The sequence below is a fragment of the Oryzias melastigma genome, linkage group LG18 (assembly GCF_002922805.2).
Source record: "Oryzias melastigma strain HK-1 linkage group LG18, ASM292280v2, whole genome shotgun sequence".
Classification (NCBI taxonomy): domain Eukaryota; kingdom Metazoa; phylum Chordata; class Actinopteri; order Beloniformes; family Adrianichthyidae; genus Oryzias; species Oryzias melastigma.
The window spans coordinates 7,989,485-8,003,126 of NC_050529.1; the positions used below are offsets into that span (position 1 = coordinate 7,989,485).

A 13,642-nucleotide genomic window follows, 5' to 3' on the forward strand; every position below is an offset into this window, starting at 1 on the left:
CTTTGGCTTAAAAAAAATGATGCAAGTGCTTTAAAAAATATTTGGTCATTTATTTGTCAGAGGATGTATTTTATTTTGAAAAGAACTTGCATGTGCTGTTGTCTAAAGTAAAATTAACGAAAATTGTAGGTAGAAGCATATTTAAAAACACAATATCTAAATATAATATTGTTGTAATTAAATAATTGTAAATTTCAAAAGCAATATCTTAAAGATAAAGGGCTTATTGGCCATAAAAATAAGCAAGAAAACGTTCATTTGTCTTTCCCTGGGTTTTGGTCTGTAAGAAACTTAACTAAATGGGTCTTTTTGCACTTAAAGTTTCCATTATTAGTAATCCAATTAGTTTAATTTTAGACACATCTTGAATAAATTTTACTTCACAACAAAAACAAAAAGCAACAGCAAGAAAAAAAATCCCAGAAAATACAATTTAATCATTTTTTTAAAACCAAACTTTTATTACAGTGGATCAAAAATTACATAATTTAACATTTTAAGCATTTTTATTTATTATTTCTCATGAAATTAAAGATACTACACATAAATATCCATTTGAATAAATAATCTTACTGATAAAAGGTCATTTTTATTTCCTAAACATGGAAAAACGTTGGACAATTAAAATTTAAAACTCCAAAACTGTATTGTGTTAATTTTTATTTAAACCTAGCTTAATTTAAAGGCTCGTTTACAACATTTTCCATCAAAACTGTGTTTGAACTTGGAAAAAACAATGAAAAAGAAACATTTATGTTTAGCTATTAGTGTGTTTTTAAATTAAATTTGATGGGATGGACAATAAACTCTTTAGATATAAATAATGAATGACAGAATATGAGCTCTTGTTTCACTTAGTAAAAAACACTTTCATCCTCATAATCCAGCACTTGTATCTCGTCATTCTTCTTCTGCTTTTCTTCCTCCTCTTCCTCCTCGTCTTCATCAGTCCTATCTTCTACCCTGCTGTCATCTTGGTTGTGAAACTCCTGGTAAATGCCAGTCAGAGCTTTGGCAGCCTCCAGCGACACCTTCAGGTTCCCCATCACCTCTTGGTCCTCGTCTACACTTACAACTAGGGAGAGAAAACATCTGATCACGACCTTCTGCACAATCATGGAGGAACATTTGATGGAAATGGAATATTTATAATTTCATTTTACAAGTGGAGCATAACAAGAGTTCAGTCACACATTTTAAACATTTAAAATGAAACGTGATGAAGGAAATAAGATAATATTAGATAAAATAAGATACTGTAAAAATTGATATATTTTAATTTATATTTGCTGTTATTGTGGCTGTTTTTCTTTGTGTATTGAAATTGTGTGAGGATATTTTAGACAATGAAACATCCATCCATCCATCCAAAATGTCCACTTTTGTGTTTTTTATATCTGAAAATCTAGAATATAAGCCTCTGCTATATATTTGTTAACAAAAGAGACTTATAATCATACGAATGATGAGCATATACCATGAATGGGATTATAATAATTGAAAAAATTGTATTTTTAAATATCAAAATACAAAATTTACAGTAAAAACAAATTATTTCCTTTAAATACTTTAATTCTTGTAATTTGCACTAATATTACTGATAAGTTTACATAACTTTATAAACTACAAATCTGGAATTTTTTTCCCATAAAATCAGCAAAGCTTCACAAATTCAACGCCTACTGTCTATCTGCTGTTCGATGACATCATTTCCTGTTAGCAGCAGTTCCTGTAAGTCCAAGAAAGCCTGTCCGACGTCCACGCACTCCTCGTTATCGTCCATGGGCTCACTGACCACACTGAACTTCAGCCTGTCATTTCACAAAAACACATTTGGAGCTCCCCCCAACACCATATCCAATTATAAAATGTATTGTCAGAAGCGTTTAAAAAGACGGCGGTACCTCCCCTGGTTGGGGTCAGAGCCCTCCAGCATTGTGTAGAGATGCTGTCTGAGTGGAGCTGACTCAGAGCCGTCCACATAAATCACTACATCAACCAAATGAAAACATTTTAGTTCAACATCTATAACAAACACAGCATGAAAACTCATCAAAACTCACCTCGAGTGAAATTATAGTGAATCTCCTCCCCCTCTCTGGGCTTCCGGAGGGACATGGGTGTTTCTGTGGTTTCCATGGGAACGCCCAGCAGCCGATACTCCACGTAAACGCGTTGCACTGACTCGTCCAACGCCACGCGTGAGGATGGTTCAAACGTGAGAGACAGAATCTCAACTCTTAGTTTGTCTCCCTAAAAAAACAACATTTGTTTAGTTTAGTTCTTCTGTTTTTTTTTTTAAAGTAGGGCTGGGTTTAGTGCTACTACAAACGATTATTCTAATAGTCGACCAATCACCATTTATTTTGTCCGATTAATCGACTAATTGGGTCATGTGCAAAAGAAATTGAAAAAAAAATCCTAAATTAGCCAAAATAGCTAGCATGCAGTTGAAATATTAGCTTAACTCCAAAGCAGCCTAAAAACAAAAAAGCATTAATTAGCCAAAATAGCTAGCATGTAGCTGAAATTTTAGCTAAACTCCAAAATTGCCTAAAAATTCTCAATAAATGCCAAAATAGTTCAAAAAGCTATCAGATTGCCATTATAACTTACTACACTCTAACTCCATATAACATAAAGTAACGACTAATCGACTATTAAATTAATCGTCAACTACTTTAATAGTCGATTAGTTGTCGATTAGTCGACTGATCGTGGCAGCCCTAGCCGGGTTGATAAAATCGATTAATCAATCTAAGCTTAATAGATCAATAATTGATCCATAAAGAAAGAGATCAATGCTGAAGTCCGCTAGCTGGATGCTAACGTTTAAAGGGATTTCCCATAGGACCGCTAATGCTAATGCTCAGTCGACCTAAACATACATTGCTGACTAAATGAACATCTTCATATCATCATAGGCATAATTTTAGCAAACTCTTTTAAGGAAACTAGATCATAACAGAAAAAGCTGATCGGAGTGGGAGGTCTAACTGCAAACATATACCGTTCTTGGTTTCCGTTTTGGTGGAATGACGATCATGTCTGAGGAGCTGGACTCTGAAGATTCAGGAGCGTCGCTCTCTCCTGCAGCAGGAGAAAGGAAGAACTGTCAGAACCTTCAACGCTTTGACTCAAAATGAGATTTTATAACTTTTTTTGAAAAGAAACCAAAAACAACAAACATGTTGATTTACCGCGTTCACTCCTCTCATCTTCATCTCCAACTACTGACGCCTGATCCACAGAGAGCAGGTTCTGGAAAAAAAATCCCCATAAGGTTCATTATTAAAGATGTTTAGCCCTAATTAGCCTAATTGTGCTAAAAGGGAGTTTTTAGAAAATAACTTACCTGAGTCCTGGCATCGCTGACTGAACTTCCTCTTGACACCGTCACTGATCGTTTAGAAGATGCTCCAACAGAAGATCTGAAATAAACACATTCTTAAATATCTAAAAGGAGATTTAGAATCATATAAGCTGAAGATCAATATATGTATTCATGAGTGTCATTAAAAGGCAAAAACATGATGTTTATGGGTGTGACTTTACAAATTCAATAGTCAATGTGTTCTTAGAGCTGAATGAAAGAAAGTGAAGCTTTAAAACCAATACGATATAAAAATTGTGTTTTTAGTATGTTATCATGGTATTTTTCTCACATAAAATAGTTTCTGAATATTTCTTTCCTTAAATCATTGTAAATCAGGAGCAAACGAAAAAAAATTCAGTTTGAAAAACATTGTATTTGTGATGTAGAATGTAAACTGGGCGGGGCACAAGCTCCCCTGTGACTCCGCCCACATCTCAGAGGTGAATTACCGATGAACTCCTGCTGCTCTGTTTTATTATTTACTAGAAAGTGACCACGTTTTTTTTTTTTTTTTGGCTAAAAACGACACAATTCTAATTAAAAGACCTCTGGGAATGCTTTGAAAATGGATTAAAAGATGATCGCGGAGGGTCTTTAAGACTACATATCTCAGAAGGCAACCTTGATGCAAGTTTTTCGGCTAATTCGGCAGGATCGAGAGGCGGCAGTCACATTGTTATGCGTCACGTTGTTAAAATGTTCCTGCAATTTTTCTCCAAGAGCTTGTATGAGGACCTGGTGGCAGAAAATTATTGGCCGAAAGCGGAAATTCTGCAAGGTTTCAGAGTTGTATCCACTTTTATTAGAACTCCTCTATAATACCTGTTACATAATACTCCCAGCGTACCTGGGTTGTGGCTCGCCAGTGGTGGTGCTGAGCCTGGGCTCTGGTGTCAGGTGAGGACTCCTCTGGTGGTGTTCAGATGACATCTTACTGGATCTTTTTCTGGATGTTGACGAACGAGCGTCCAGACTTTTAGAAGACGTGACGCGAATCATCCTCACGTCCTGTGAGCTTTTCTGCCTGACCGCCGGCGGTCGGGGCTGTAAGGACGCATGAATATTCAGACATTGTGTTCTGCCAAAGCTTTGCGTATGTAGTCTTACCCGAGCTTCTGTCTCTCTCTCCACAGCTTTTGGTCTATCTTGCTTATGTTCTTGAGGCTGTAAGTGAAATATGCCGTAGTTAAGGCTAAAAAGAGGAGGTGATTGGGAGTATTAGTACAAAATACTACACATAAATCATACCTTCACTCTAGGTTTAGCTATGGGTTTCTGGGAGGCGTCCTCCCTTCGTTTCTCCTTCTGCTCTGCGCTTTCTTTCCTTTGCACCTCCACTTCCTTCACCCGTTTCTCCTCCAGGCTCTCTATCAAAGGCTGGAAGGGATACTTCCACTTTACCATGACTCTGACTACGCCTCGAGGTCCACCTGCTGGATCCCTCAAAACATAATCACCTGGCAGGAAAAAGCATGTTAAAATCTAGCTTCTTGCAATCAGAAAAGTTACCATGAAACATTAATAGGATTTGAACATTGATAGAATTTCCATGGCCCTTTGGTCCATGAGCTGTGCTGGCTATTTTTTTAACCCCTACTTCACTAAAAAAAAGTATTTTTGTGTTTTAATCATGTATTGTAGTATTTTACTGATGATGGAAGACATATATTAAGAAAATTCAGTTTAAGGTCAAACCCACATCTGATATCAGATATTGTATCGTGAGGACGATACAATATCACTATCGTGAAATGACTACATTTGGTTGGAACTGGAAATTTCTATGGGTGATGTCACATTCTATCGGTCCCTCACCTCTGATCTCTCTGCCTGAAGCCAGGGCTCGCAGTGGGATGGGGGTTTTGGCCAGATAAGCTGGTGGGATCTGATCATCGCTGTCGTCGAACACGTAAACCCACAGACTGCTGGATCTGAAAAAGTGAAGCCATGAGATATCACTCTGTCATCTGTAAAAACACTCTGAGTTTTGAATAGCTGACTACCTGAGGTACTGCAGCACGTCATTGGTAACTGCCAGAGGGTAGCTGATGACGTCATTGAGTACCGGGTCAGCCGAGCACTGGACTGTTGGGGAGACGTGAGGCGGCAGGTCGTAGAGTCTGTACGTCAGGTAGGCGTCAGGAAGTAGACCCGGCCAGCGAGCGCTGAGGCCCACACAGCGCTCCAGCATCACCACCAGTTCATTTGGGACCCCTCCACCATGGTCATGCAACTCCTGTTTAAAAGCATTGCTGTTACATCCTTTCACAAGACACTAGACAGGGGTGCAACATAAATTGGGGGCTCATCCGGGATTTGAACTCGAGATCTCTCATCTATGTCTTCTATGTCCTAGAAAATGACTCAGGTTTTCTGATTTTGGCTAAAAATGGGATTATAAATTCCTGTCAATTATACAGGGGCGGGTCAATCGTGGTCCTCGTGATTCTGCCTGTTTTCCAGTTTCCCCTGGACTTCCTGCAGGTGATTACCTGGATCAGGTGTGTTCAGCCAATCAGAACGAGGAGACATCCAAGTCATCACTGTACATATGTGCCAAACAGAAGGTAATTTCAAGTGTTTTTGAGAAAAAAAAAACAGCAAATAGATATACGTAACACTAGGTGTTGTAAAAAGGGGTGGGGCCACACAAGACTTTTCTTCTACCTCTAATTTTCAAACACATTGTTTGCTTTACTTGTATATTTGTAGTTTTGTATTTTTTTTAATTCTTATATTTGTATTTTTGAAATTCTCATTTTTAATTGTATTTTTTGTTTAAAACAAAAAAACAACTAAAAATTAATTTAAAAAAATAAAAAAATATTCTGAGAAAGCAGGAAAGACCAGGATTATGTCTGAATTTCTGAACAATTTTATCAGGGTGTCTGAATCTACAAAATCCAGTGCCCTGAAAATTTCCCAAAAGTCTCTGCAAAAAAACTAATGTGGCTGATTGGCAAATATAGACCACAATGCATTGAGTTTGAACAAGTTATTTAAAAAAAATGGATTTAAGTACATTTTTGTATAAACCATCCACATTTTCATCATGGAATCAAATATATTCTTCATAAAATGTTCCTATTATTTAAGATTTTACTTCGACAAACGGATGACATCATGTTTGGGGGTTTGTCCGAATTGGATTAAACTCCAGTGCACTGGATAGTCTTGCACTATTTAGTCTTTTGGCCGAGGATTGGACAGCCCTGACGTTTGCAGATACTTTGTTTTTTGTACCTTCTTGCTGCTGTCCTGCCACCCGTAGGAGACCTGTGGAGGCCCCCTCCCTGCTCCCGTTCTCCTCTCAGCTCCGCCCTCTTTCACAAAGCCAATGGGCTCCGCAGGAGGAAAGAGGCGCGCCCAGAAATCCACGACACCAACCATTTCCCCGCCGCCTCCTAAAATAACACAGAAACTGATGGATGTTTGACTACTTTGTAATGTGTTTGAACACCGTCACCCACCTGTGACACTGAACCGCCCGCTGGCTTTCTCCCCTCTCCTCTCCATGGCACCCATGAGTGACATGTTTCCTCTTCCAAAAGTGACAAACCTGACCCCTCCTAGCGCCTGGTGGAGCTCCACTTGGACCCTTGACCCCTGACCCTCCAGTCTCCCCAGGTCTCGCGCTGTCAGGCCGTAGCGGGATGTGAAGCCATAGTTGGGTTGGCTCCCCGACACTTGAGGGGTGGAGATCATCTCAAAGTCCAACAGGCAAAAGGTGCAGAAGGTCACGATGTCTTCGGGTGTCTCTGCCCCTGGCTGGGCGTGGCTCAGGAGGCGGAGACCTGCTGGCGTGAAAGCAGCCCCCTGGAAGAACGTTGAATCTACTGATCAGGAAAAAGTGCTCAGACTGTTTTGGGTGAGTGTTTAGAATGTTGACCTTGAGGTGGATCTCCAAAAGGGATTCTCCCGCCTTCAACTGAGAGAAATACAGGTCATCCTCGATGGGCGGGACCACCTCCTGATCCCCTGCTGGCCAGGTGTACTGGATCGGTATGGTTCTTTTGTAGTTCCTGGGGCTGTAAGCCAGTTCCTTCAGCTGGGCTTCACACACAAAGAGATCAAAGTCTCAAGACGGGGTTATATTTTTTTGTCCTTTTCACTGTAAAGCACAGTAGTGGGAGTGTTATGGTTGGGGCTAATTTTTGTCGTTTCCTCACCATGTAAAGTGTTGATCTGTGCCGCTCTTTTTGATAGAAGTTTGTCCTTCTCTGCCGTCCTCCTCCTGCTCTCCTCACGTTCTTGTTCCAGCCTCTGGATGACGGTTTTCAACTCTTCCTTGGATAGAAGTTACTATTGTGGAATTGTTGTTCTTCCCAGTAAGTTTTTAACATTTTTGCATACCTGCAGGTCTTTGGTGATCTGGTGCTCCAGCAGCAACAGGTTTCTGGTTTTTTGAAGCTCAAGCACCGTCTCTGCATGCTTTGCTTGAGCATGCGCGAACTCTTTGGTGGGATCTTCCATCTTCCCATCAGTCGTGAGGAAGTTCAGGCCTTCCCTGCTCTCCTGTTGCATCCTGAACGCCTGCGGTTTAGGGAGAAAAGGGAAAACTAAGCAGTTTTGTTTTATTTTATTTTCCTGACAAAGAGACAGTTGTACAAACCTTGATCTGCAAAAGGGTTTCACTGAGCTCCTCAGTGCTCATGTCAAACTCCTGGAAAAGATCATTTTTTATTGTTAGCAACAAAAAGAAAAACTACAACAGTCACAAAAATAATGTTTCACTCAAGTTACAAAAATGCATCAGTACAAATGTCAATGATTTGGCATAGAAACATTTTATTTAAGCTGAGGTGTGGGAGGGGGGGTCAACAAGGGGGCAGCAACAAGTTTCTTGCCCCCTCCCAATTTTTGAATCAATATTAGTTTAATTATTGACAACATTTTAAAAGCTTTTTTAAGCTTTAATAATAGCTCGCCGTTTTAATATTATTTACAATAACAATAATAAAACCGTTTGAAACATGTATTTTCATTATTCCCTTCATCTGTAATGGTTGTCCCCTCTGCTGTTCTCAATTACCCTTCCAAAGTCTCTTGGGGTCAAAACTTCTTTATTTTACTTATTTATATCTGGGATGTATGTAACATAAGTGGGGGCTTGTCCGGGATCTGGGATCAGCTGATTGTTCAGATCCTACACATTTTCATCCCCACGTCATCACATAGTTACGTGCTGGCTGTTCCAATTAAACCAGGGGTCCGGTCGGTCTGTCGGACCCAGTACCTGATGGGACCAAACTTTGGGATGCGGCCAGTACCAGTACCCTAACCCGAGCCTGGTCCGTGTACCGGTACGTCAGATACTGGGTTAATGTTAAACATCCAAAGGGGACATCCAAAGCATACATTTTTGATGCAGAGGGTCCTTAAACAAATGTCAGTTTGTGACGACTTGGGAAAGAGAACGTGTCGTAAGATCAGGACCATAAAAGGAGAGCAACTAAAGAGAAATGTTAAGAGGCTCTTTCCAGATAGTTTCCTTTTGTCAGACATTAATTGATGGAGAGCTCAATCACATAAACATGGTTTAACATTTTTATTTTTCTTACTTTAGTGACTGAGTTCAGTCTGTCCTGCAGAGCAGAGACTCGTTCCTTGTAATTCATGACCTCCTGCTCCAGACCCTCCTGCCTCCTCCTCACCAACGCAGACAACTCTGAATGAAAAAGATCTTTACTTTCATTTTATTTTTACAGAATTCTTTTGACAGTGAAAGTTTTTAGACCATAAAACCTTCTTCTCGCTCCTTCTGCTCCTCCAGCATCTCCTTCTCCCCTCTCAGTTTCCTCAGCTCCTCCTCCAGGCTCCTCCTCTCTCCTCTCTCCGCCTGCAACATCTCCTCCAGTCTCTGAAGGTCTTCATCTCTGTGGATGTTTTCTCCAACGCTCTCCCTCTTCTGCTCCACACGCCTCTGCTGTCCATCCTGGTCTTCATGCTTGATTGGGGCAGATAAAGTACTGACAGAGAAAATAGCAAAAGATCATGTTTTTTAAATATATTTAACAATAATTTATATTGTTTAACAGAACTTTTATTTATTACCTCTTTAACAGAGAGTCGTAGTTTTCTTTTATCAGATCTCTTTCTCCTTCTAGATCTGAGATCCTCTCCTGGAGCTGAAGAAGGGAAAGTTGAATCTTTAATTTTGATTTTCCTGAGTGTATTTTTATCATTGTGTCAGGTGTATTGGCAAGAGTCTGGCGATACGATACGTATCCCGATACGTGTCTCACGATACGATATGTATCGCGGTATATCCCAAGAATGTTCCAGAACAATTTTTTACTCTACCTGAGCATAAATATGTCTGCACTACAGTTATGTTTTACCCAGATGTGGAAGTAAACACGGATTTCACTGCTCTTTGCCTTTTTTCAGTGTTGTACACTTCAGGTCGCTGGACTAGAATCTATAGCTGAGAAGTTCAGTAGAACTTTTGCTCGCTTCGCCGACAGCATTTTGACTGAAGCTTCGTTTATGACCTGCTGGTTCACTCGTTCTCTTCAGTCGGTCTTCCACAAAGCACCGCAATCTGTGTTTTTATATGAGACTGGCTGGTTCACTTTCGGCTTATCCCTTAAGAAAGATGCCACAAATACATGTTGAAAACTCAAAAAACTGGAATTTATCCAAGGGGGACTTTAAGTAGAACGTCCATAACTAGTTCATTCAATATTGTATAGTATCGATATATCACTAAATACATGTTTTTCTCTACACTCCTAGAGCAGACGTCTCACCTTGTCCATGTTCTGTGCAGACAGAGACGTGGATGTCAGCTGACCCTCCAGATCCAGAGATCTTTGCCTTTCCTGCTTCAGCCGTTCGTTTAACTCCTCCACTTTCTCCAGCAGAGCAACCTGGCATTCCTTCATGGATCTCTGACTCTGGAGAAAAAAACTGACGATGATTGAAACAAAATGTTGAGGGGACTCGATGTGCAGAGATGGTTACCTCCTCCAGCTGATTCTCAAATGCCTACAGGCAAGAAGACAAAGAAAAGATGTTTAAATCAGGTTCTCTGGTGGAATCATCTAAAAGGACGCCTCACCTGCTGCAGCGAGGTGAACTTCTCCTCCATGACTCTGAGGGCCACACTCTTTTCCGAGAGCTGCTTCTGGAGCCGGATCAGATCCACGTTCTCCCTGATGGTGATTCTGCCCATTCAGATGATGGACATGAAGTAAATGAAGTCTTTTATCTCTGAAATTATCAAAAATCCAACTGAAAAGCCCCAAGGGGGTGGAGCCACCTGTGTCTGTCCGCCTGCTGCTTCCTCAGCTCCCTCACCGTTCCCTCCATGTCCTTCTCCCGGTCCCTCAGTGAATCCCGGAGCGCCTGAGCGGTCATCTCCAGCTCCGCCATCCTCACCTGCTCCGCCATGCTGGTCCTCCTGGAGGGGGGGAGGGGGCAGAGATCAGGGGAGGAGGATCACAGAGTGTGGATCATTATCTGGCATTCACTCACAGTCTCTCCACCTCCGTCCTGGTGTCCTCCAGCGTGAGGCCGTACCGAGGCGGAGCAGTCTGGGCCGCCCTCCTGACTCCGCCCTCCCCGTCTGGATTTTTACCTGACAAAAATAAATAAATAAATACAAGTAAATCAGGCAAAGTTGTGTATTTTTATCACTCACATCTGCTGAACTTGAACGGTCGGTGGGCCCCCATGTCCACGATGTGCTGCCTCGCCAGGCTGAGTTTGTTCTGCAGAACTCCCTTCTGGCTCTCCAGCATCACCACCCGGGCCTCCAGCTCCTGGATCGTGTCCTCCATGTCCCTGTCCTTCCTCCCACCAGAACCCGGGCTGGCCTGGCGGAGACGCGTGAGTCTCGTGGACATCCTGAATGAACGAGCAGAGGTTTTTGGTTGGTCAGCAGGTCTCCAGGGTTCCTGTTTTGGGTCGGCGTCCATCACCTCCTCAGTCTCTGCTCCTGAGTGCGAGTGTGCTGTTTGAGCACGCTGTTCTCCTCCTGCAGACGCAGACACAAGTCCTCCAGGTGCTCCCTGGGAAATCGAAATAGGCGCTGTGGGTCTGCTGAAGGAAAATAAAAGAGATCCATCAGTCTCTGGGAGGTTTGGAGCTCTCTGGATGGAGAGGAGAAGCTTTAACCTTTCATCTTCAGGATGTGCTGCTTCTTCCACGTCTTGACTTCCCTCATGGAGTCTGCTGGAAACAGGAATACAAAGCAGCTCACAAATCTGTTCATGAAGCTTCTTTAAACATTTAATATAAATAATTAAAGCATGTATGGTCAAAGATTACTATGATATGCATTAAACCAGAATAAATAAATTGAACTTTTGGCTTTAAAAGTACAAATTTAAAGGCTCACTCTGATAAAAATTGTGATTTTTTTAAAATTTTCTTGTGGCATTTTTTCTGAAAACTCAAAACTGTATTTCCGAGTATTTCTTTATATAAATAGCTGTGAATCACGGGCAGATAAAAAAAAAAAAAAAAACATTGTTTGAAAAGAGCCTATCTGTGCATATTTCTGCTCTATATTAAACCAGGAAAGGAAATTCCTACCAAAAAGTCTATAATTTTAGTTTGATTTAATTTGTATTTGTGATGTAGAAAATACACCAGACGGGCCACGAGCTCCCTGCCTCAAACTCACAGCAGCAAGGAGGGGAAGGGGGGCGGTGTTGCACCGCTCCAATGGTCCCACCCACAACTCAGAGATGAAAAATTAAATAATTATAGTTAAAAGAAGACGGGGACCGCTTTGAAAATGAATCAAAAGATGATTGGAGTGGGACTTTAATGAGCAAAAATCATTCATGTATCTCATTAGATTTTGGTCTCCTTCTTTTATAGTTTTATGTTAAATTTTCATCCATCAATCCATTCATTTTCTTAACCTGCTACCCTTTCTGGATCAGTGGCTGCCGGAGCCTGTACCAGCTTCAAAAAATGTATCCAACCATTATCTTCAATAAAATTCAACATAGTAATTTATATGTACATATATATATATATATATATATATATACTCAAACCTCTAGTCCTGCTTTTTATGTCACTTAGCCTACCGACAGTTGCCATGGTTTCCAATAATGAGTTTAATAAAGTAAGTTAATACAGAAATTAAAGTGACAAACCTGTTGGAGCTGCCATCAGCCCCCCCCTCATCAACCCCACGTCTCTGACCGGCAGGTCTCCGGCCGTCTCGTCCACCACTGGCGACATCACGCCTCCTTACCACAGTCAATCAGTCCTAAACAAGCGATCAAAAGTTCAGTCATTTTTCAAATCTACTTGTTCCTGTTGGGGTCATGAGGTTTGAAAACAAAAAAATAAATAATAAAAAAAGCTGGTTATGAGCCAAATACACACCGAGAGGTGGGAGGAGCTACTTTTACTTAGTAACTTATTTAATGAACTCAATATGATAACCAAAATTCAAATAATGTAAAATGACCTATCTATTCTCTTCTTTGTTTCCATTCGCAATAATTACTGTAACAATGCAGCAAAATATTAGAACAATATTGTGTGTAAATCAGCAGTGATGTGTGGTGAGGGAAATCACTTCACTGTTCTCTCATTGATAAAGGAATACAAAAAAATTAAGCGTCAGACTTCCTAAAGCCAGAATTGTCCTTTTTTAATCTGATTTTCTAAAGTCAAGACTTCAAATCAGATGTGATTGTTACTCAGTACTCAAAGTATCTTCCACAAGTTCATTTTAATTTAATCTTGAGTATTTACAACTACTCTTTTATCGTTTCAACTGGAGTAATATTGTTTTGAATAAACACAACTCTTAGTTGAGTACATTTTTGGAATCCATCCATCATTCCAAACCCCCTTTATCCCTTTCACTGAGTCAGGGTTGCTGGAGCCTATCCTGTCAACTGTTGGGTGAAGGTAGGGTTCACCCACGGACAAGTTCAGAGACACTAACTTATGAAGCATGATTTTGAACTGTGGGAGGAAATTGGAGCAAACCCATGAATGGACAAAGAGAAACTCCACAAAGAAGGAACCCAGCTGGGATTTGAACTGGGACTTTCTCACTGTGATGCGAGAGTGCCGACCACTACACCTCTGTGCAGTCCTGTACTTGTAAACATTGGATTTTAAAACTAGAGATGGCACTCCAGGGTCTTAGGAGTAAACTGCGGCGCTGATTTATTTCTAAAGAATCTGTCAGCCTCATATTATTCTGTAAAATCCACACGTCAAAGCGGCATCAGCATATCTTCAACAATTATTTCAACAAATAAATCAAACTCACCTTTTGCACGA

General features: G+C 40.7%; 1 protein-coding gene across 1 annotated transcript; it reads right to left on the minus strand.

Moving 5' to 3' along the window:
* Window positions 1-577: 577 nt before the first annotated feature.
* Window positions 578-11,536, minus strand: rpgrip1 (RPGR interacting protein 1). Its single transcript, XM_036216909.1, has 28 exons — window positions 11,498-11,536; window positions 11,302-11,422; window positions 11,022-11,227; window positions 10,856-10,958; window positions 10,641-10,781; window positions 10,440-10,545; window positions 10,343-10,366; window positions 10,129-10,275; window positions 9,431-9,504; window positions 9,122-9,345; window positions 8,938-9,044; window positions 7,989-8,039; window positions 7,730-7,909; window positions 7,546-7,663; window positions 7,266-7,429; window positions 6,847-7,192; window positions 6,620-6,780; window positions 5,380-5,612; window positions 5,192-5,307; window positions 4,625-4,833; window positions 4,224-4,540; window positions 3,356-3,431; window positions 3,201-3,261; window positions 3,011-3,090; window positions 2,064-2,253; window positions 1,905-1,989; window positions 1,684-1,811; window positions 578-1,075 (listed from the first exon to the last, which is right to left on the minus strand). Exons 1-28 carry the CDS (start codon window positions 11,502-11,504, stop codon window positions 855-857), a joined length of 3,996 nt encoding a protein of 1,331 aa, XP_036072802.1. The 5' UTR covers window positions 11,505-11,536; the 3' UTR covers window positions 578-854.
* Between the last annotated feature and the right edge of the window lie 2,106 nt (window positions 11,537-13,642).